Below are 24,004 nucleotides of genomic sequence, written 5' to 3'. Positions count from 1 at the left end.
GCAGTAAAAAATGTTCAATGCAAATCATTAATCAAATTGATCGAAGGTTCTTCTTTCGTTTCAGATCTATTCAAAAGAACTCTTAAAATATTTGACAGAAGCCGAGAAGACCTTTTTACTAGGAAGTCGACCACATGGTAATTATGATTGTTTATTAGCTATAAAATCTTTTTTTTTTTAAATTACGCTCACTAGAGTTTTTAAAGTATTTTCTTCGGGTTACACGATTCACCAGACATAATTAAAACTTCTTTTACGGTTTCGGCCGTCTGGTGTAGTGGTAAGTGACATGGTCACTACACAAGGGGGTCGCGGGTTCGAATCCCGCCAAGGGAAGATATTTGTATGATAAATATAAAATGTCTTTTTCAGGGCTATGGATGTATATTATATATATGTAAGTGTATAATAAAAATCTTACATTGATTTCCGTTATCTGGTACCTGTAACACAAGTTCTTTACGAACTTAGCACGGGACCAGTTAACGTGGCGTGATCGTTAGTAAATATATATTTATTTATTATAACTTATTTATTTTATATATAAAAATCTAAAATAAAAAAGTTTTTTTTTAATTAATTAGATCCTTTAAACTGATTTTATACTATTATTTGATTTAATTTCGATATCAATGGTGATAACATCTAAAATAATTGTTATAGCTTCACTTGCAATTATTTTAAGAATTTAATTTTAATCGAATTACCATTACACAATAACTTATTTGAAGTCGCATAACGCACTAATTATGTAATGGCTTTAATTTAATTCAGCGTACGCAATAATAACGGTCAGGCTTATAACGATACCTTAGTTGCAATTAATTTCATGATAGTCTTCCATATAGCTAATGGGTCAATGAAACACGAAATATAAACAGATTTTTTTTTAATGCTTAGATGGATGGATGAGCTCATAGCACGCTTAGTGTTAAGCGGTTGCTGGAGCCCATAGACATCTACAAAGTAAATACGCCAGCCTACCTTGAGATATAAGTTCTAAGGTCTCAGTATAATTACAACGGCTGCCCCACCCTTCAAACCGAAACGCATTACTGCTTCACGGCAGAAATAGGCGGGGTGGTAGTACCTACTCGTGCGAACTCACAAGAGGTCCTACCAGTAGTAATTCTTTATAGTACCGCTTTTGAACTATAGGTACCTATTATTTTTGGAGCCGTTATACCATACTCAAGGTAGCAATCAGATTGCAATATCTTCTATAGACTCCAGTATTCATGTAATTACTAGTTAAGCTGTGAGCTTTTTCATGTGCCTATGCAAATTATTACAGTATTAAACGGTAGGCAGCGGCTTGGCTCTGCCCCTGGCATTGATGACGTCCATGAGCGACGGTAACCACTCACCATCAGGTGGGCCGTATGCTCGTCTGCCTATACAGCAATAAAAAAAATTGAAATCATTATTTGTTTTTTTACAGAAGCACATTTCGAAGTTGCGCATTTAAACCGACCACGTCGATACAAAAGGTCACTCGGTAATAACGACAATAGCATTGCCGAACTGAAAGGGCATTTAGATATTAAGCTTAAGCTCAGAAACAGTTTCCTAGACCCGCACTTCCTCATGCTGCGAAGATGGTCGAACAATACTGATCTAGTCGTTGACGCGCATGCTGACGATGAGTTGGACATGTGTTACTACGGTAGCGATAACGCTGCTTTGTTTATTTGTGAAAATATTGTGAGTTTTTACATGTACTTTTATATTTAAATAGCTTACGCTAAAGGTAGGTTTGTTAACAAACGAGCTAAATGCTTCAATAATGCAAAAGAGATGGGCGTCGATATTGCGCGGAGTGCGTGAAAGTGACAACAGTCTTCTGAACATCATATCGAGCAAGATCGAGGAACTGCTAATTAATAGCCATTCCAGTAGGCATTTGGGAAAAAAATATGTAATGAATAGTCAAATAGTTATGTGTTAGGTTTTTAAGGTACTAACATAGATATGGATATAGATAATAAGTAATATTTACTAACAAAAGTATGGTTCCTTTATTGAAATAAAGATACATAATAATAAATCGTTGTTATTTAGTTAGTAGCCCAGAGCATTCGTGAATACAATATGTAGTACGTACATATGATCATCAGAACAAATCCTAAGCAGAGCGTTATACGGCCAGTCTCCGATTGCTATGAGTTTGATTTATTGGCAGTAATAAGAATAAATAAATACTAATTTTTCAGAGAGGCGTAGTCAAATCTAATGATAGTTACTATTTAATACATCCGTTACCAGAAAGGTTCCACACGGATGATACAAAAGCACATATTATAATCAAAAGACGTATGGTCGATACCAATAACCACCTAGAAGAAAACGTTTCATGCGTAGAGAAAGATAAAATAAATACAACTTTGGTAGATCAAAAATTATGGACCAAGCACAGAAGAAAAAGGAATATTATAACTGAAAATAAACCGGATAATACAAGATTAAAAGAATTCAAGCTGAATTTAGCTCACAGAAATAGGACAATAGGAAAGTTTATTGAGAAACTAGCGACCCAACCTATAAGAGAGAAACGGGCAATTCAACCAGCGATTTTCGTCGAAACAGCCGTCTTTGTAGATAGGGACTTATACAAACATATGACATTGAATTTTCCTAAAGACACAGAAAGAGAATTAGTTAGATTTGTATTAGCTATGATAAATGCAGTCCAATTGTTATACCATGACCCATCTCTAGGAAGGCCGGTCAATTTTATACTGAAAAGACTTGAAATATTACATGAAGATCCTGCGAATTTGAAAAGACCACACGATATAGATAGGTTTTTAAGTAATTTCTGCACATGGCAACGATTGGAAAACCCACCTGGAGACAACGATCCGCTGCATTGGGACCATGCTTTGATACTGACCGGTCTGGATTTGTATGTTGTGAATAAAAATGGCAAAGTTAGCAGTCAAGTCGTTGGTGAGTAAAAAACATTATCTAATGATCTTGAATAAATCGTTTTAAAAAAATATGCCGAAACGCATGTTTCAAACATTAAGGTTCAAACAAGAGAATATTGAAACCGCGTAGTGTAAAAAAAAATTGATTCATTCTGCAACCATAAGGCACCTAGAGGTGGTACTTTGGATCCAAAGCTCACAGAGAGACAGTACTGCACTCAAAGCTGGCCTCTATAATGTAACTGGGTGAGCTCACGGAGTTCAGCCTGAGAGGACTTGCTAATATCTGCTCTAGCAAGAGCAGTGGTTCGCTCAATACACCACCAGATAAGAATACAGAGAAGATCCAGTAATAATTTTAGTGGTTTAAACTTAATACCACACTGTACGAAAGTAATTATGGGCTATGAGAATTGGTGAATTAGGCAAGTTTCCTCAGATTAATCTCCTTTTTTTCAGGCTTAGCTCCAGTGGCTGGTATGTGTACTGTAACAAGCAGTTGCACCGTGAACGAAGGAAGGCATTTCGAAAGCGTTTATGTCGTGGCACATGAAATTGGACACAAGTTCGTATTTTCAATCTCAACGCGGAGTCTAGATCATTTGTAGCTAGAGTTTTAAAGGAAGTAGTTAGTTATACAATAAACGTCGCCCAAAATACGTCATTTCGGATCCTCAAGATCCACTAACGGTATTTTTAGGTACCCCAAGCGTACGTCGTTCTCGTCGAACCTTTCGCTTGCGACGAAGGACTTGGCGAATAAATTAATCCACAGAAACAGTCCACTGAGTTTCTCGCCAGATCTTCTCAGTCGATCGCGTTTCCGATCCGGTGATAGATCCTGCGAAGCACGGCTCTTGCTAGGTTTCGTGATAGCAAAACGTCAGGTTTGAACCCCGCAAGCACACCTACTAGTTCGATGAATCTAGAATAACCCCTCGAAGTTACTAGAATTGTTAGGGAAAAAAAAGTAAACCATCATTGTCACTTTTAAAACCGAAACGCATTATTGCTTCACAGCAGAAATTTCTAGCTAAGATAGCCCTGTGGACTGACAAGACTGACGTCATACCACCATTAATTACGAAAATTACATTTTTTGTGTGTTTGATTTTTATTACACGATGTTATTCCTTCGCCGTGGAAATCAATAGTAAACATTTGTCCAGAGCGTATTTCATTAGAAAAATTAGTACTTGCCAGCGGGATTCGAACATCGATACAGTCGCATCACTTGATACAAATGCACCGGGCGTCTTATCTTTTAGGCCCCTACGATCACTACTTATCCAAGCATAGTCAAATTTTATTAAAGATCAGTTGAAATTTTGTTTTGCTTTTGCTCATTTATCGAGGGGTGGAGAGCTATTTAAGCTCCATTTCGCTTTTTAATTAAAGGTGCGTTTAATTTGGTATTAGTATCAACGATTCAATGTTTTTAATTGAACTTCAATTAAGTTTACTCCATTCGAATAACTGAAGAAATTTTTTTTTATACATATTTTTCCAATTTTTGAACTTTTGAACTTTAAATAGGTCTCCTGTGAAGTTGCAAAAATGTTGTTCTACCAAATATCCTTTCACCCCACACCACAGATTCAGTTAAAATAAAAATAAAAGAAATTATGCCCCCATTTCTATTTTGAACTTCTATATTGGTTTTCAGTTTGGGCATGAGGCACGATGGACCGTCTGCCGACAATGGGTGTGATCCCAGCGCGTTCCTCATGAGCCCGACTCTTGGGAGCGGGAAGATTACCTGGTCGCAGTGCAGCAAGAACTACCTACAGAAGTTTCTGGAGTGAGTCTTATCACGATGTTACGCGGTGAGCGGTTTTGTAGTTTTAAAAAAAAAACTTTATTTTAATATACACTGAATTTATTTATCCTTTACAAAAATCTGATGTTACACGGACAGAGTTACGATGTTATGAGCTTGAAGATTGATGACGAACTTCTTAGTTTCAAGGAGAAAGAGAATTTATACATGAATAGTATTTACTAAACAATTAGTAAATGAGTCATTTAGACTATGAACCTTATTGGTAAACATATTTAGAATCCGTAAGGACACAATTAGTAAATGACGGAATTTTACCGATGTGAAAGGAATACAATATTAAATAATGTTCTAATTCCAACTGAAGATCTGATGTAAAGTAAACAATATACATATGATTTAGTAACATGAGGAAATAAGTATGTTATATAGTAACATGATTTAGAACTTAAGAACTAAGAGTTAGAGTACATTATGTGTTTATGAGAATTGATATATGACTTAGGTACTAGTGTGAGGGGCATAACATAACACCTCCCCCCTTAAAACAAAGGTTGAGCGTTGGTGCTCGAACTTTGAGAATTTTCTGGATTTTCGATGTCATCTTCGTCGTCGGAGATGCATGATGCAGGATGACCTATATTGGCCATTGGAATTGAAATTTGTGTATTTCTTCTTCTTGAAGAATTATCAAAGCAATTGTTGAAAATCTGGATACATCCACTATTTGACTTTCTTCGGGTCGCAAATGAACATGGAAAATTCTTGAAGACTTTGTATAAGATGTATGTAAGCATTGTGATTCCGATCGAGAAATAGATCCATGAAAAACTTGATTCATGTTTCTTCATGAAATTTTGTGTTTTGATTTTCTTAATTTCCTCTGAATATTTGTCAATATGGTGCTTGATTTGTTGTAATGAGTCCAACGGGATCTCATTGATTGGAATTGGAATTAGATGTGGTATTTCAACATTTTTTAATTCTTGGAAACAATCGTCAGTTGTTATATCCGGTGTGACGATTGGATATGTGATGTTTTCATTTGATGATTTAAATGCTGTGAGCGTGCTGTAGCCAGTATGGAGCTTGCAAGATGCTGGCAGCGTTATGATTCCTGATCCATAGAGTTTGTGGTTCGACACTTCACCATTACATTGAAGTACACATTGAGTTTCCGTGCTTAATACGTAGAGCCATTTATCACTTTCTAACTGCTGAAACGTTGCTATTTCCGCAGGAAATGATGTGACAGTGCATGATTTAGGAATTGATTTTGATTTTGTTAGCAGAACTTCAAGTTCACATATTGGTCTTGAGGTAGACTCATAGACGACCATATTTTTGCATAATCGTTGTCTCGATGCGAAATTGTTGCAGTTTTCCAACGAACTTGTAGAAATATACTTTTCCTGATTTTGATTAGTGGCTAAGAATATATGCTCTGGTAGGATGGTGGAGTGATATGAGGAATTAGGATGTTGTACAGGGATTGAATAAATATGATATAATTTAAAATTATCGATTGTAACTAAGGGAAATTCTAAGATGTATACGAGGCGATTTGAGTAAACATAAGCTGATAAGGTAGAAGAATCTAATAAGGTATGAATATTATCTAATGTTACGGATGTGACTAAGCGTTTATTTGTTCTAACATGATTTGACAATAGAAGCTCTTCGTAGAGACGCCTGAGAGAAATTATCGATGGGTGAACAGTATTTGATTTAGCAAAAAGAATACTAGTTAGACAATCGTTTATATCGTTTTCTAAGTTAGTTACTAATTCTAGAATTTGCAGGGAAATTGTGGAAATTTCTTCACTTATTTTAATATCGAATACAGTATTCTTTGTAGTGTTAATATATTCGTTTAGACGATTAATATTTTCATTGATAATTTGTTCGTCGTATGTGATTTTGAATATAGATTCATTAAAGTTTTTAATTGTAGAAGATGTAATTTGTAATTGTTTTTGCATTAGATTCATTACATCTAATTCTCGTTTTTCTAAAGAATTGATGCATTCATTATAATGTTCAGCATCCTGTGCATCAGGTGTACCGATTAACCATTTCAGAACAGAGCTAAGGCCATCAAACAATTCTCGTTTGATTCGTGAATTTTTGCCTAAGTAAAGGTTTAATTCCGAAAGTCGGTTTTCGATTATAACGATTTTGTATAGAATGTTGAATAAATTTGTAAATTTTGTAAATGTGTAGGTATATAAACATTTTAAAAATCGAACTAATAATAAAACTAATATAAGGATTTGGTAGGGATTGTATAAAATAATTTGTATTTTGGATGGCTGTAAATTGGCCTATCCTGTAAAGAAATATTTCTAACTTAAAAAAAGAATATGAAATATAGTAGATTATAATTTTAACGTAAATTTTTAATTTTTAAAATATTAGAATTTAGGATGAATTATCGTTTATTAGAATAAGGTCTAAGACGATTTGAGTGAACTAATTGGGTTTTTCCACCCTTTTTAATTAGGAAATTTTCATTGAAGCCAACGCGAACTATTTCGTATGGGCCTTCCCATTTAGGATCTACATTGTTAGGATTAGGAACTTTTAGCATAACTTTATAACCTATTTTATATTCTACAGAATTCTTAATTTGATTGTCATAGCGTTCTTTCGCTTTTTCTTTCATCTTTTCTAAATTTTGTAAAGCAGTTTCTCTAGAGACCTTTAAACGTTCATTTAAATCTTTTAAATAATCGCAAGCTGTGTAATCAGAGATTGGTTTTAGCGAGTAGAACGGACGAGGCTTAAAACCAAATAAGAGTTCGTGAGGAGTATAACCCGTGGAAGAGTTAACTGAGGTATTATGACATAAAATAGCGAGAGGGATGATTTGGTCCCAATTTTTATGACGACGATTGCAATACATGCGTATATGATCTCGAAGAGTCGCATGGAATCGTTCGAGAGCGCCATTTGTTTGAGGATGATATGCTGTGTTGAATGTATGATTACATCCGAGAAATTTTGTTAATTGCTTAAGAATGTTATTGGTAAATTCGGTACCTTGATCCGAATGAAAACGCTTTGGAACACCGAAGTGTTGGCAAAAATGTAAGATTTGTTTAGCAATAGTGACTGCTTCTTTGTCAGGAATAGGATATGCTTGAACAAATCTTGTGAGATCGTCTTGCAACGTTATGACATATTTGTTATTATTGTCACTAATTTCTGAATATGATACTAAATCCATTGATATACGTTCAAATGGTTCAGTAGATTGAGAGGTTATGACCATAGGTGCTTTAAAGGATTTACGTTGAATTTTATTTCTTTGGCAAACGACGCATGATTCTATGTATTCTTTAATGTCGTTTGTCATTCCTTTCCAGAAATATTCATCACGAATTTTTCTAGTTGTTTCTGAGACTCCACGATGTCCTGATAGAGGTTCATCGTGATAGGTTTTTAGAATATTAGGAATTTCTTCGGGCTTAGGATAACATATTTTATTTTCACAAATTATAATTTTACAATTGTATGATTCAGCGATGTATGAAGATATATAAAATTGTTCGTTGATTTCTAGTTTACACGTATTATCATTTTTAAGATCTGGAACGTACAATGTATCGATTTCATGTTTTTGGAGACATGAGAGAAGAGATTTAAAATAACTTTCAGAATCCCAAGGATCGAAGTGTCTGGGTCTAGTGCATGTAAAGAATAAATTTTGATTATGATTTGAATTTAACAAATATACTTCGTATAGAGATTTTTGATTTTCTAAAAATGATTCAGTTTGTGAACATAAACTGATAGCTTCATGAAATAGATTATTTTGTGAAGGAGGTTCACATGACATAGGAATAAATATATTTTTGTGCTTAACATCTAACAATTGATCTGGAGACATTTTAGTAAAAGAAGTATTTATATTGGTACGATCTAAGGATTTGTAATGTTCAAAATTTATTTGTAGATAATCGTCTTGATCATCTTGACTTAAATCTATTACGTTAGAGTTCATAATAGCTGGACGAGACAGAGCGTCCGCATTAGTATTCATTTTTCCTGCTTTATAAACTATCTCGTACTCGTATTCTTCGAGCTTGAGACGCCATCTTACGAGACGACTGCCTGGATCTTTGATTGAAAATAACCACGTCAGAGGTTTGTGGTCAGTAACGATTTTGAATCTTCTTCCGAAGAGATAAGGTCTGAAATGCTTAACTGCCCACACTATGGCAAGCAACTCTCTTTCGATAGTTGAATAATTAGACTCGGCTTTATTTAAAGTACGTGAGGCATACGCGATTGGCAAATCTTTGCCAATATCTCCCTGTGAGAGGATAGCACCAATAGCATGTAACGATGCATCGGTAGTTAATACGAAATCTTTGTTGAAATCGGGATATTGAAGAATTGGAGTCATGGTTAAAATTTCTTTACATTTATCGAATGCTGACTGCTGATCTTTACTCCATATAAATGGAACATCTTTCTTGAGTAAGCTCGTTAAAGGTTTAGTGATTTTGCTAAAGTTAGGTATAAATCTACGATAGTATCCTGCGAGACCTAGGAATGATTTTATATCTTTACACGATTTGGGGATAGGAAAGTTTTTAACTGCTGAAACCTTTTCAGGATTTGGTTTCACGCCTTGATTTGTGATGATATGGCCTAGATAGGCAACTTCTTTGCGCATAAATTCACACTTGTCGGGTTGAATTTTGAGACCATATTTACGGAGTCGTTCTAAGACTTCAGTTAGTTTTTGTTCATGTTCCTGAAGACTAGAAGCAAAAACGACTATATCATCTAAGTACACAAAACAACGCTCTCCCTGCAATCCGTACAGAACGCTATCCATAGCGCGTTGGAAAGTAGCTGGAGCATTTTTGAGTCCAAAGGGCATTCTTAAAAATTCATAGTGACCATAAGGAGTACTGAATGCTGTCTTAGGAATATCCTTTTCATCAAGTTCAATTTGGTGAAAACCTGATGCTAAATCTAGGGTAGTAAAATAAATAGAATGACCTAACTTGTCTAGGATATCGGTGATGTTTGGCAAAGGGTAACTATCTCCAATAGTGATTTCGTTTAATTTCCTGTAGTCTATAACTACACGCCATTTCTGTTTACCAGAAGCGTCAGACTTTTTAGGGACAACCCAAATGGGGCTGCTCCATGGAGATGAACTAGGTTGAATAATTTTTTGGTCTAGCATTTTTTCAACTTGAGATTTTACCTCTTTTTGATGAACAAAAGGAAACCTATACGTTTTGGTATTAATCGGAATGTCAGAAGTAGTAGGAATTGAATGTTTTGTATTGTTACTAAAAGACAGAGGTTCGTCTTCTAAATAAAAGATATCTGAAAATTTTGAAATAATTTTGTCTAGAGATTTTAGTTCTTCGTTATTTAGATGGTCAGTTCTCACGAGTTGACGAACTTTATCTCGTTTATCGTGGACGCCATTATTTAATGAGTTTGTAAAGTTTATTTGTGAATTAGCATTATTTGAGTTATTAATTAATGATAACGATTTAGTTTCTACTAATGGTAATGATGTGATCGTCTTATCACGGTCGCTTGAGTTGACACAAGTTATGAGGAATCTTCCATTGGAAACTGAGATAAGTGCATTCGGTATGGTCAACTCTTTGTCTAGGGATTGTTTTTCGACGAACGCGTTACCATTACATATGTCTTTTGTAAAACAAGCGATCACCGTTTCAGATCGCTTTCCTAGAACTTGTTTACAATCGGACGGTGACTCATCTTTATCACCGAGAGTTGTTAACTTATAATTTTTGTCTTTAAGACGCATGGTCTTAGATTGAACATAAATTGTAGCATTGAATTTGTTCATAAAATCGTTACCTAAAATACCATCTACACTGATATTTAAGTTAGCAACGTGAAATTTGAATTTTGATAGATTATCGAGGGACAGTTGTGCTGTACCAAAACTACGAATGGTAGAGTTAGTTCCAGATATTCCCACAATAGACACGATGTTCGATTCATCTAGAGGGGCTGTACCTATTTTGTTTCTATTAATAACAGAAATAGCAGCGCCTGTGTCGATAAGAAGGGTTACTGGTTGTCCTTCGATGTGAAACTTACAATAAAGTAGATTTTCTGGTGGTACATTGAATGATGATATTTTGTAAGTTTCTATATTAGATTGTTTTTCAGAGCTAGAAGTCGATTTTGACTGCGAATTCAAATTAATGATTTCGTTAGATTTAGGATTCGATTTAGAATTAGATTTAGTTTTTGATTTAGGGTTAGATTTAGTTTTTGATTTAGAATTAGAATTTGATTTTCGTTTAGAACTCGATTTAGAATTTGATTTTGTGATTTTGTCAAGAGGTTCTGATGATTTTTGTGTTGAAAAAGCTTTAGGGCTTACAAAGATCTCGAAGTCACTGTCTTCGGTTTGAGTCGCAACGTCACTAAGTTGTCTCCGATAGACTGCTGAACTATGTGAGTTACTGTTCTCGAACTGAGGGGTGAAAATAGCTGTTTGTTCCCGATGAACTGAATTAACAACATTATTTTCTGTGACCTGAATTTGATTTTTATAGTTTAAAGCTTTTTGCTCATTGTGTTTGTTAGATTGATTTAGAACGTCGTTAGATCTAATATTGGGCTTTAGATATTCGCGGTTTCCGAAGCATTGCCCGTGAGCTCGGCCGCCTGCGAGTTTAAATTATTAATTTTGATTGAATTGGGATTTTGTTTATTTCTTTCGTTGTATTGTCTCTTACGACATTCTTGAATTAAATGACCTGGCTTCTTGCAATAGTTACATGATTTTAAGGGAGTTGAAACATTATGGTTGCCAGAGTTTGGTTGTGGAGTTCGAATATGTCTGGATTGACCATGATTTTGATATGGAATTGTGCTAGAGTTCATATTAAAAAGTTTTTGTCTAGCACTGTTCATATTTCGAATTTTCTCTTCCTGTATAGCAAAATTTCCGGCGTCAGTTAGATTGTTGAAATCTCTGGTTCTAAGCATTACGCCTATGTCAGAGTTTAAGCCGTTAATAAAAACATTGAGAGCTGTTTCCTCAGCAGTAATTTTACGTCCTTCTAGGGTGTTATCGTTATATTCGATACACAGTTTTTCTATTATTTTACTTCGACAAAGATTCACGCGAAGAAAATAGTCAGTTACAGTTTCTTTTGATTGTTGAAACATAGATTGTAGTTCTAACATAAGATGTCCTAACGTTTTGGTTTGAGAAAACTTTTGTATTAGGAAGCATTTTAAGTCAGACCACGTTGAAAACTGTTTGGCATGAACGTCTGATGAACTTGGCCCTGTGATTTTATTTAACGCGTATATTAAAAGAACCATCTGTTGTTGAACAGAAGCTAAACTAAACGCGGAGTCGCACGATCTGATGAATCGATACACTTGGCTAGGAGATGATGTATTGAATTCTGGTATTAATTGTAAGAGTGTAGCAATCGTAATTTCTAAAGCCATATTTTTGTTTTCTGCGCTAAACATTTTGAATGGCTTGATTTAAGAAAATGTATAATTTAAGAAATAATGAAAAAATTCTACCAAAAGTCGCGAATTTGATTTGATTTATGATGATTTAAGATGATTAAAGATTTAAGATTTGATTTAAGATTTTGTTCAATATATATGATTTAGGAAAGAGATTTAGGAATGTGTAACAGATTAAGGATTAAGGATGAATTCAGAGCATATAAAAACCACTTACCACAGTACAATAAAAATTAGATTCTGCATGTGGGCTCTCGTCTGTTCGGCGAAGTTATTTCAAAAGCCTTCAGCTACCGTGCTTGATTCACGTCGTCTTGCGGTTGCTGGCTGCTGCTGGGCGATGTGTGTCCCGTAGTTGCTGCTGCTGCTGTTGCTTGGCGATGTGAGTCCCGTCGCGATGCGGTGATGCACGTTAAAACCTCGTCTTGGCGATATTTCTATGCGGAATCCTACCGTCTGCGCCAAATTTGTTACGCGGTGAGCGGTTTTGTAGTTTTAAAAAAAAAACTTTATTTTAATATACACTGAATTTATTTATCCTTTACAAAAATCTGATGTTACACGGACAGAGTTACGATGTTATGAGCTTGAAGATTGATGACGAACTTCTTAGTTTCAAGGAGAAAGAGAATTTATACATGAATAGTATTTACTAAACAATTAGTAAATGAGTCATTTAGACTATGAACCTTATTGGTAAACATATTTAGAATCCGTAAGGACACAATTAGTAAATGACGGAATTTTACCGATGTGAAAGGAATACAATATTAAATAATGTTCTAATTCCAACTGAAGATCTGATGTAAAGTAAACAATATACATATGATTTAGTAACATGAGGAAATAAGTATGTTATATAGTAACATGATTTAGAACTTAAGAACTAAGAGTTAGAGTACATTATGTGTTTATGAGAATTGATATATGACTTAGGTACTAGTGTGAGGGGCATAACATAACAACGAGACATTTTGTTAATTTTTCAGATCACACAAAACGAAAGAAGTTTTAAAAGAATTTGATAGCTATGAAAAAAGGTTTTCATCATTGAGGAATCTTTTTTTTTTCTGCTGGCACGGAGGCTTTCCCAGTTTCACTACGAGAGGTGAGGGAGCAAGGGTTCAGCCAAGAGGGGTGACTGGGAGGGGTGTGAGGAATCTCTTGTGAATTCATATAGATCATCTATCGGCGTTAGACAAGATCTCATACATCCACGAATGCCACGTATAGTTCGATCTGTTTGTTTGTTGAAACTGGTCTTGCAATGAGATTGAATGTTTCAGCACTGTCCAGTCTCGGTGTCTGCTGGACCACGGGAACTCAGCTGGCCAGCTGGACCACAGCGCAGAGGGAATCCTGCCAGGGGAGAGATTTGACGCCGATCAACAATGTAAGACATACTATTATTAATATTGAAAAGTTTAAAGATCTTCAATTCAATTGCAAGCTTATTATGAATTACAATTTGTTGTTCTACTATTATTATTGTAAATTGTTAATATTGTTAGTAGCAGTATAGCGCAACATACCTGTTGTATCTTTTTAAAATTTTCTGTAAATAAAACAATTGTCTAGAAGAGATCACTTTTAGCGACAAGAGAACGCCTATTCTTTAATTATAGCTATCTATTGACTATTTTCAATGTTAACTGCGTTTCAATGTGCAATAAAATATATTTTTTCCATCTAGTATTATACTCTAAAAACTATAAAACACTTAAAGATAAGATTGAAATGATTCAGTTTTTAATTCAATATTTCACGCTTCCTCTTTTTAGCCGACTTTGAAAAAGGAGGAGGTTCTCAATTCGACTGTGTTGTATTGCGTATTTCAAAACTTATTTCTAGATGAACCGAATTTCATCATGAAATTTTGTTTAAATCTGATCAGCAGTAGTTTTTGAATTATCCTTAATTTTCCATAACTTTAGTGTTTTTCTTTCTTAAAATTTTCTTTTATTTCTAAATTTTATGACATCCGCGTGGTAACAAGAGAATGAGTATTTGACGTATTGTCCATTTAACTTTCTAAGGTATGCTAAAATACGGTCGAGGCAGCAGGCACTCGGCAGCGCAGAACTTAGAGGACATCTGCCGGGACCTCCACTGTCAGAGGGAGAGGTACACGTGGACCTCCCATCCAGCCCTAGAAGGAACTAAGTGTGGCGACGATATGGTGAGTAGAAGGTATTCGTTGAAGAGCTTTAGCGGTAGGTTTTTCGGCAAGTAGCACATAGACTTAGGAGTCGCGATTGCGGAATATCGAAAGGAAGCCATTGCAGTTTATGACGTCACCGCCATTGATGAGGGAGTGCGAGCGAGATAGCGATACGATACATATTATGTTAGCTGCTATGAAATTTTAATTTTATTATTTAAAGTCATCACTGCATATTAGGTATATTTAATAGACGGAACACAATAAATAGTAAAGTAGGTACTACTACCCTGCCTATTTCTGCCGTGAAGCAGTAATGCGTTTCGGTTTGAAGGGCGGCGCAACTGTTGTACTATAAAAACTGAGACCTTCGAACTCAGATCTCGAAGTGGGTGGTTCTATTTACGTTGTTGATGTCTATGGGCACTGATAACCCCAACAAATACATAATTTAATGGCAATGAGTTCGGTAATGCAAAAGGTTCATTGAATTTTTTTTCCTACCCGTTCTAATGATCTATAGGGGTCACACTAGATTCACCGAAAGAGTTGTTGAGCTCACGAGGCTCTAACCTGGTGACCGTTCATTGAACTTCACTGTGTCATATCTATGTATAGTATTGTCGCGGCGGGGAGTGCGCGGAGCGGGGCGGGCGTGGCGCGCGGGGCGGTGCGGGGCGTTGGGGGCGGTGGGGCGCGTGGTCCGAGTGCGCGTCCGCCTGCTTGCTGGACGACGCGCTGGCGCCCGCCGCGGCCGGCGTCTCCGTGGCCACTCGGCGCTGCAACTGGCACAGGTGACGAACCTTCTCGGTAGAACAGTTATTTGTTACGGTAACTGACTTGACTTCCACGGCGAAGGAATAATTCCGTGTAATAAAAATCAAACCCGCAAAATTATAATTTGCGTAATTACTAGGACCTCTTGTGAGTTCGCACGGGTAGGTACCACCACCCAGCATATTTTTGCCGTGAAGCAGTAATGCTGAAACCGTAGAACTCATATCTCAAGGTGGCTGGCGTATTTACGTTGTAGATGTCTATGGGCTCCGGTAACCGCTTAAAATTAGGTGCTCGTCCGTGAGCTCGTCCACCCATCTAAGCAATAAAAAAAAGTCTAGACTGGTTTACCTGTGGCATTCACGAATGACATTGTAATAAGCATGTGTATATGACACGTGCGTGTATGACATTGTAAATTTACTATTAGAGCACTTGTTCGTGTATCTTAGATGCGAAGTCCTTGACATTATTTTCTACATTTTGGTTCCCTGGGTTCTTCTTCTTCTAGCTCTTATCCCACATTATGTGGTGTCGAAGCTCTTATACATGCATTTGGCATGACGCTTCGCTTGACGTCGATCCTCCTTCGGATACACCTCCATGAACTCATCCATAGAGGAAAGGATTTTTTGTTTTTTTTTTGCTTCATCTATTTTTGCTTATATACTTCGCAATTTTGTTATTATGAACATTTTACATAAGAATTTAGGTTTTCAATTGTAAAACAACGGTTCCCTGAGCCCATGGACATCATGACGTGAATGCCGTCAACCCATCTCGAGATACGAGACCGAAGCTTCAATTGCGTCAACGGTAGATGCTCCGAAACCTTATACGCCAATAGCAACAGCCCGGTCAAAGATCGTGTTAATTTTGCAGACACGACGACGACAACTTTTGTCCCGGACACGACAAGAAGTATCAGTCCTGTCACGCGGAACAGGTAAATTAATCTAACCAGTCATAAGGTCGGATCTATTTTGTCCGTAAACATTTTTTTGGTTATGATTAGATAGCTATGTTGAAGTCGTGAGCTATAGGCCATAACTAGTTGTGACCGTGACCTCGCTCGTATGGATATTACAAATAGTACATTCCCGATCCTGCGGACAGAATGGAAAGCAGTCGACGTCGCCCAAAACACGTCATCTCGGATCCTCCCGATCCACTAACGGTGCTTTTAGGTACTTCAAGCACCGGTCACCGTTCTTGTCGAACCCGTCGCTTGCGACGAAGGGCTCGACGAGTAAATTAACCCACAGACACAGCTCACTGAGTTTCTCGCCGGATCTTCTCAGTGGGTCGCGTTTCCGATCCGGTGGTAGATTCTGCGAAGCACGGCTCTTGCTAGGGTTCGTGTTAGCAACGTCATCAGGTTTGAGCCCCGTGAGCTCACTTACCAGCCACGGTTACGCTGAAATAGCCTCTCAAGGCTATCAGCTTAGGTAGGAAAAAAAAAACAATATTATTGTGTATAGTGGCATACTCGTACTGGTGCTGGTATACTGGTACCACCACCCTGCCCATTTCTGCCGTGAAGCAGTAATGCGTTTCGGTTTGAAGGGCGGGGCAGCCGTTGTAACTATACTGAGATCTTAGAATTCATATCTCAAGGTAGGCGGCGGCTTTACGCTGTAGATGTCTACGGGCTCTGGTAAACATTTAGCACCAGGTGGCCGTGAGCTGATCCACCCATATATGCAATAAATAAATAAAAAACTGATGTATATGCATAGACATGGTATGATATCACATCTGATGTAAAATAGTATCGAATATTATAACAAGTAACTTGCGGGCCGCGTCAATTTCTGTGGATGTCATCTTGAGAGAACGCTAATAATAAGGTTTTGTTAAAGACTGAAGATAAAGGAACTTTGTTACTGTGTTCAATGTAATCAATTTTTCGTCTCCAAAACGATTCCTTCACCAACACCAGTCTGACTATACTCTATTCTGCCTATTTCTGCCGTGAAGCAGTATTGCGTTTCAGTTTGAAGGGTGGGGCAGCCGTTGTAACTATACTGAGATATTAGAACTTATATCTCAAGGTGGGTGGCGCATTTACGTTGTAGATGTCTATGGGCTCCAGTAACCACTTAGCACCAGGTGGGCTGTGAGCTCGTCCATCCATCTAAGCAATAAAAAAAAACCAATTACGAAGTCCCTTTTGACAGTTCTTAGAACGTAACTCTTCACGTTTCGGATAATTTGAAATAACAATAATTTTTTTGTTGATGATCGTAAATCATCATTTAAAAATACACAATAAATCTAAATCATTGTACAATTAATTAACACACACACACACACACACACACAATAATACAATCTATACTAATATATAAATCTATAGTGGTTTTTACGGATGTTCCGTTATAACTACTGAACCATGCATCCGATTGACTTGAAACTTGGTATCCATGTAGAAAATACATGTACTTAATGGATAGGCTAATATTAATATGAGTGTTGGACTCCCTACACCAGTTGCGGGAGCGTTAATGATGAGAATCTTTGTGGAGGTGAGAAATAATTATGTTATCTTTAAATGCCCAGCGAAGCGCGCGAGTACAGCTAGTATTAATATAATGTCAAATGGGACTTCGTAATTGGAATAGAGTTGGAATATAGTTTGTGGGTAATGGTTTTCGCAATATTTCACTTTCTTGTAGTGTGACAACGTGCCCCGAATGACAGTCCGAGAATTCGCCGATCAGATCTGCACGCGGGCCAGGGACGTGGATCCGGACCTCATCGGAACCGGACTACAGAGGATCGATTCTGACGGTATTTCCGTTTTAATATAATTACTACTAGCGGCCATTTGCTCGGTGGGGACGTGTCACGAGAAGCTTCCCGACATCCTTACGGATTCATCAGATCCAATAGCTCTTGCATTAGACGCCTTCAGCTCTAACACTAGGAGCAGGTTTAGGGATCCCGGTAAACGTATACCCATGCATTAGTCCGTTGAGTTTCTCGCCGGATCTTCTCAGCGAGTCGCGATTCCGATCCGGTAGTAGATTTATTCGCAAAGCAGCTGTTCTTGAGTTGTTAGGCGCCCTTCGTGCCCTCGTAAGGTGGACGACCCACAAAGAAGAAGGGTCACAGCTAAGTCGCTGCCTACCATTGAGTAGGTACCGTAAAATGGGGCGATTAGGGACAAATTCCAACTTTATGAGCAATTCTAAGGTAGTTGTTGATGTAGGTATATAATGCTATATCAGGATCAAAATGATTGAGTCTTGGGGGCATCTTTGTTGTCTAATTTAAAATTATGCAACTAGCATTCCAGTTTAAGCAAAAAATGCAAAAATAGGTGTAATCCCTATTTACCCGAAAATTGCGGTTAATTGGGACGAAATGAGAAATTTGCTAGGGTTGGCACTACTTTTATTTTTATATATAGTTTTAATTTATTTATTTATTTAGTTGCACCAACAAAGTGATCATCAATAAAAAAAATTGAAAAACTGGCATAAGTACATGGCAGACATCACCTCAATTATAGGTGCAATCGACAGTGCATTAACAACAAAAAATATAAATATATATATTTATACATATATAGTGGGCTTTCTTAGAAACGGTTTATATTTCTCCGTTCTTGGTAAGTACTTAGGGGCTGATATTTCTATCTGGGTTAAGAGATTAGGTGTGTCCGTTATTCTATGGATTAATCAGATGAATACCCCCACTCTGAACAAATATTAAATATTTTATTATGTATTACTTAGACATTTTTGTCCACCTTGAGATTTCATTGATCTTGTTACATGTCTTACTTATATTACTTATACTACTATATGACTTACTTATATTAAATTGCTTATCTATTTCAACTAAAGACTTATTCCCAATTTCGCTTCGAATAAACCAGATTTTTACCAACAAATTTAAAAAATATTGTTATAACTACATAGACAACCCTACAAACCTGTACCTATTTATACTTAGGTCGTTTCCATTTCACGTATTCTCATCCCAATTGACCCCTTTTTCGTTGTTATTTGTACCTAAGACGTCCCCAATATCCCCAAAAACAACAGATTTTTACATGTATTTTTATTTAATCAAATACATTAAAACCAATAACAACTGAGACTTACCTTTAATATATATGCTGGTTCAAACACTAAATAACGTTTATAAATCATAGTCGTCTTCTATTATTATCAAATAAATAAAAGAGAGCAAAGTTTCTAGCACTAAAATAATTACCACCACAGGAAGTTAATTTGAAACGCGATTTTTTATAAGTTAGCAGCTATTATCATGCATATTCAGAGTTGTTTTGTGAACTTTCAACATTCTACTATTAAACTACAAAAAATGGAAGATTTTGCAACGAATATAAAACTTATATTGAGCGTCGAAAGATTTTCCCGGTTTTTTCCCGATTCGCCTCTCAATCCCTAATCGCCCCATTTTACCGGTACTCTCCGCAATCCTCTTTTGAAGAAGGTCATGTCTTAGCGCTCTTGCAACACCTTGGAGGGGAATTCATTCCAGTAAGTGGCAGAAAAGATCTCTGGAAACACAATGTCTATAAAGGCAGCGGTTCTAGACAGTATGGCTGAACTGCTCTGCTAGCGGGAGGTGCGATAGTATACAGGAGACAGTAAGGTCACCTCGCACAATGCTATGTCTATGGACATTGTGGTGTGCGCCGTCTGTTCTGTAATAATAACGGCTTGTTTGTGCGTTAGACGTGAGCAGCGCATGCGCAGTGTGGTGCGACACGCGCGGCGGCGGCTACAAGTCCCGGGGCTGGAGTCTCCCCGACGGAACCGCGTGTTCCAGGGTGTCTCCGATGTTCTGTATCAGTGGAATATGTCAGGTATCTGGTCAACGGCATTACATTGTACGATAGTATTGGCACGCTTTTGTAAACTTCCCCGGTCACCGTCCTCGTCAAACCCGTCGCTTGTGACGAAGGGCCCGGTAAATTAACCCATAGACACAGCTCACTAAGTTTCTCGCCGGATCTTCTCAGTGGGCCGCGTTTCCGATCCGGTGGTAGATTCTACGAAGCACGGCTCTTGCTAGGGCCAGTGTTAGCAACACTTTCGGTTTGAGCCCCGTGAGCTCACCTACACACGTTAGGGTGAAGCTGAAATAGCCTCTCAAGGCTATCAGCATAGGCAGGAAAAAAAAGTGAACTTCGTGTTTGTTTGTAATTTACTTAAATAATATGATAAAAAAATGTATGCCGACTTGGATATCACTTTGGTAACACAAAAAAGTTTGAATTACACAGATAAGCTTCTCGATGAAAACTAAGAGTATTTTCTATTCTAGTTCTGAGATTTACTGATTAGAAATTAATAGAACTTTTTGATGTCGACAAAATTAAAATTGCACGTTTTCCGATACAAAACGAGAAAGACTATTTCGAAAACAGTTGTGCTCAACAACGTAATTATTACATTTTATTTTACAGAAATTTACGTGCTCTTCGACCATTGATTCGGAGTTCTCGCTAAAACCGAGCGACTGTGAATGGGAAGCTTTACAGACAGCGCCTACCGAGTCGACGTGAGTATTCATTCATTTTTAAACAAAAGAATAATCGTTGTTTTTTTATATTTTATGACTCAGTAACAAGACCTTTAAGGCAAGTAAATTTTCTACTTACGTTATGTTAAAATATGAAACGTGGTATGAAGCGAAATGAGGCTAAGATGATTAATTTAAGACTTTAATCATTTGGGGTGAAATTAAATGAAATAAGGTGTAATAGGTGAAATAGGATGAAATATAGTCTCAATAAAATGGTGATTTCTTTTAATTTTTTTTATTGCATAAATGTGTGGACGAGCTCACAGCCCACCTGGTATTAAGTGGTTACTGGAACCCATAGACATCTACAACGTAAATGCGCCATATACCTTGAGATATAAGTTTTAAGGTTTCAGTATAGTTACAACGGCTGCCCCACCCTTCAAACCGAAACGCATTACTGCTTCACGGCAGAAATAGGCAGGGTGGTGGTACCCACCCACGCGGACTCACAAGAGGTCCTACCACCAGTAATTACGCAAATTACAATTTTGCGGGTTTGATTTTTATTAGACGATGTTATTCCTTCACCGTGGCAGCCAATCGTGAACATTTATTTAAGTACGTATTTCATTAGAAAAATTGGTACCCGCCTGTGGGATTCGATCACCGGTGCATCGCTACACACGAATGTACCGGACGTCTTATCCTTTAGGCCACGACATATACACAATGTTCACATTTGAAGTTTGAAGAAATGCTAAAACACGATTTCGTTGGGTTGGCAGCGCGCGCGGCAAGTCGTCGGGTCCGTGGCGGCGCGCGGCCGAGTGGGTGGCGGCGAGCGGCTGCCACTACCACTGCATCGCGCCCGGCGCCGGCCTGCGCCTCGTGCGCGCCGCCGCCTCCCCGCGCACCTCCCCGCGCACCTCCATACAGCTGTGCGCGCCCGCCGCCGCACACCCACACCGGGTACGTCACCACTACCAAGGGTGGGATTTTTGGACTGGGGCTGAATCTACTCACAAGAGCTCAGACAGATAGGGGGGCTATTGCGATCAAGAGCAGCCAGATCGGCTACCAACGCTGTATGGTCCTACCGTTGCGCCGAGTGGTATCTTTGGGTTGAATCCCCTCACGAGAGCTCCGTGCAGTAAAAGATCGTGTACCTAACGGTGTACAGTCCTACCACTACCAAGGGTGATATCCTTGGACTGGGGCTGAATCTCCTCACGAGAGCTCCATGCCGAGGCGTTCATAGTATATGATACGGCTGCATGAATTATCGCGGTCAACATTACAACTAAACACGCGAGTCGTCCAGCCGAATTAGTACACACCATAGATAAAACACATTAGTTAAAGATAAGCAACTCAACAAAAATGTTTACGGGCGTCGGCCACTAGATGGCTTCGATTCGATTAGTTTCTCATGGCTCCTGTAGATGGCAGTAACATATTACCTATCGTATATTTTATTTTTAATGAAGGATTTTGTAAATTTTCAGAAACTATCAATTGATACACTGTTATCCATTTTTCTATAACAAATAAAGACTTGTATGATTTTTTTTCTTTGTTTAGTTATACAAAAATTAAATTCCTTAACTTTAACAACATATAAAGTTTAGGTGCATCCGCTACAAGATGTCGCTAGTTTTCATAAAAAAAAAAAAAACGTCTTAAAGTATCGCAGTTTCCAGCCCTGGTACAGACTTTAGATTAAATTTGTATTCAGTAAATTAATGCTTTAAAATATTATTTGTCCAGGGTTGCACGCGAAGGAAGTCACCGTACCAGTACGCAACAATGGTCTGCAGCAAATACAAAGAACGCGTCAGAAGACTATCAGGCCTCGGCATGCAGATATCGCCGGCTCTAGGTACCGACTGCTGGAATTATTATCTTAATTCATTATAGATTTGATTTTTTTTTTATTGCCTTTGTAGGCAGACGGGCATACGGCCCACCTGATGGTGAGTGGTTACCGTCGCCCATGGACTTCAGCAATGCCAGGGGCAGAGCCAAGCCGCTGCCTACCGCTATTTGCCCAAGAGTGAGACAATACAAGAGAGAGAGACTATGCTTTATTATACACAAAATAAATAAATAAATATCAAAACTTTAAATACCAAGAAATATAATTGACAGTCTTATCGCTAAGAACGAACTCTTCCAGACAACCATTAGGTGGGCAAGAATGTTTCTATCGATTGAAATATATATATACACATACAACAAATATGAATATATTTTTATATATATGGACAGTCTAATAATAATTTTGCTTTGCAAATAAAAAAGAATTAGTTTACTTTAATAAAAACATACATACCTACAATACCTGGTGTTAAGTGGTTACTGGAACCCATTACAACGGCTGCCCCACCCTTCAAACCCAAACGCATTATTGTTTCACGGCAGAATGCGGTGGGGTGGTGGTAGTAATGATGGATCCACCAATAATTGATTTTTATTACACGATGTTATCCCTTCAACGTGGAAGTCAATCGTGAACATTTGTCAAGTACGTATTTTTATTAAAAAAATTGGTACCTCTCAGGAAAATTCGAACACCGTTGCATCGCTGCTATATACGAATGCACCGGACGTCTTATCCTTTAGGCCACGACGACTTCGATATACATAGTGCTCCTTAATCAAGTTACAAGTTCAGAATCATTACGAAAATGAGGCTTTAGTAACATTTGGTTGGGTTCTTCAATAAAATACTGATGATATATTAGGCATTTATTGCACACCTTGCTTAGCGGCGGTAGGCGAATAACTGCCCTCGCGGGAGCGTCGCCCGACATCATACATACACGTCATATTGCAATATGCAACATTGCTATCTACACTACAAGGCCTAGTTTGTTTGGATAATGTCAGTAATATCGTGTGGTTGTTGGTGTCGTGGCTACAGAGGACCCGGACCGGCCGTGCCGCATCGCGTGCCAGGACGAGCGCGTCGCGCACCGCTTCTACTTGGTCAACGGGCACGAGGGCTGGTTCCCGCTGGGCACGGCCTGCGGGCACAACAACGCCTCCTACTGCGTCAGCGGGAAGTGCTTGGTGAGATTATTATTTTTATAGAAGTTAAACTTCTAATGCGACTTCTAACAAGGTTGCGTTTTTTTGTTCTACCTATACTGATAGCCTTGAGAGGCTATTTCAGCTTCATCCTAACGTGTGTAGATGAGCTCACGGGGCTCAAACCTGACGTCACTAACACTAGTCCTAGCAAGAGCCGTGCTTCGCAGAATCTACCACTGGATCGAAAACGCGACCCACTGAGAAGATCCGGCGAGAAACTCAGTGGGTTCTGCTGTAAAAACT

At 37.9% G+C, this 24,004-nt stretch overlaps 4 protein-coding genes across 4 annotated transcripts in view; 2 read left to right on the top strand and 2 right to left on the bottom strand.

The window, feature by feature from the left end:
• The window catches only part of LOC114239479 (PX domain-containing protein kinase-like protein), a 146,776-nt gene that overhangs the window by 104,409 nt on the left and 18,363 nt on the right, over positions 1-24,004 (top strand). The window lies entirely within an intron of this gene.
• Positions 1-24,004, top strand: part of stl (ADAMTS metallopeptidase stall) — a 50,549-nt gene that overhangs the window by 24,591 nt on the left and 1,954 nt on the right. The window contains exons 2-16 of the mRNA XM_028169518.2: positions 65-137; positions 1,442-1,704; positions 2,214-2,949; positions 3,390-3,495; positions 4,597-4,731; positions 13,506-13,612; positions 14,256-14,398; positions 14,999-15,174; positions 16,040-16,103; positions 17,836-17,950; positions 19,873-20,003; positions 20,607-20,701; positions 21,454-21,637; positions 22,436-22,547; positions 23,592-23,740. Of these exons, the coding sequence (XP_028025319.2) occupies positions 65-137; positions 1,442-1,704; positions 2,214-2,949; positions 3,390-3,495; positions 4,597-4,731; positions 13,506-13,612; positions 14,256-14,398; positions 14,999-15,174; positions 16,040-16,103; positions 17,836-17,950; positions 19,873-20,003; positions 20,607-20,701; positions 21,454-21,637; positions 22,436-22,547; positions 23,592-23,740 (2,589 nt within the window). The remainder of the gene's footprint in view (positions 1-64; positions 138-1,441; positions 1,705-2,213; positions 2,950-3,389; positions 3,496-4,596; positions 4,732-13,505; positions 13,613-14,255; positions 14,399-14,998; positions 15,175-16,039; positions 16,104-17,835; positions 17,951-19,872; positions 20,004-20,606; positions 20,702-21,453; positions 21,638-22,435; positions 22,548-23,591; positions 23,741-24,004) is intronic.
• On the bottom strand, positions 4,788-6,925 carry LOC149500816 (uncharacterized). Its single transcript, XM_089735156.1, has one exon. It carries the CDS (start codon positions 6,699-6,701, stop codon positions 5,253-5,255), a length of 1,449 nt encoding a protein of 482 aa, XP_089591282.1. The 5' UTR covers positions 6,702-6,925; the 3' UTR covers positions 4,788-5,252.
• LOC149500815 (uncharacterized) lies at positions 4,788-12,216 on the bottom strand. Its single transcript, XM_089735157.1, has one exon. It carries the CDS (start codon positions 12,214-12,216, stop codon positions 11,350-11,352), a length of 867 nt encoding a protein of 288 aa, XP_089591283.1. The 3' UTR covers positions 4,788-11,349.

The sequence above is a fragment of the Bombyx mandarina genome, chromosome 19, assembly GCF_030267445.1.
Source record: "Bombyx mandarina strain Sakado chromosome 19, ASM3026744v2".
NCBI classification, from domain to species: domain Eukaryota; kingdom Metazoa; phylum Arthropoda; class Insecta; order Lepidoptera; family Bombycidae; genus Bombyx; species Bombyx mandarina.
The sequence above is the reverse complement of the archived record's forward strand: the minus strand, read 5'-3'. Positions and strand labels throughout refer to the sequence as shown.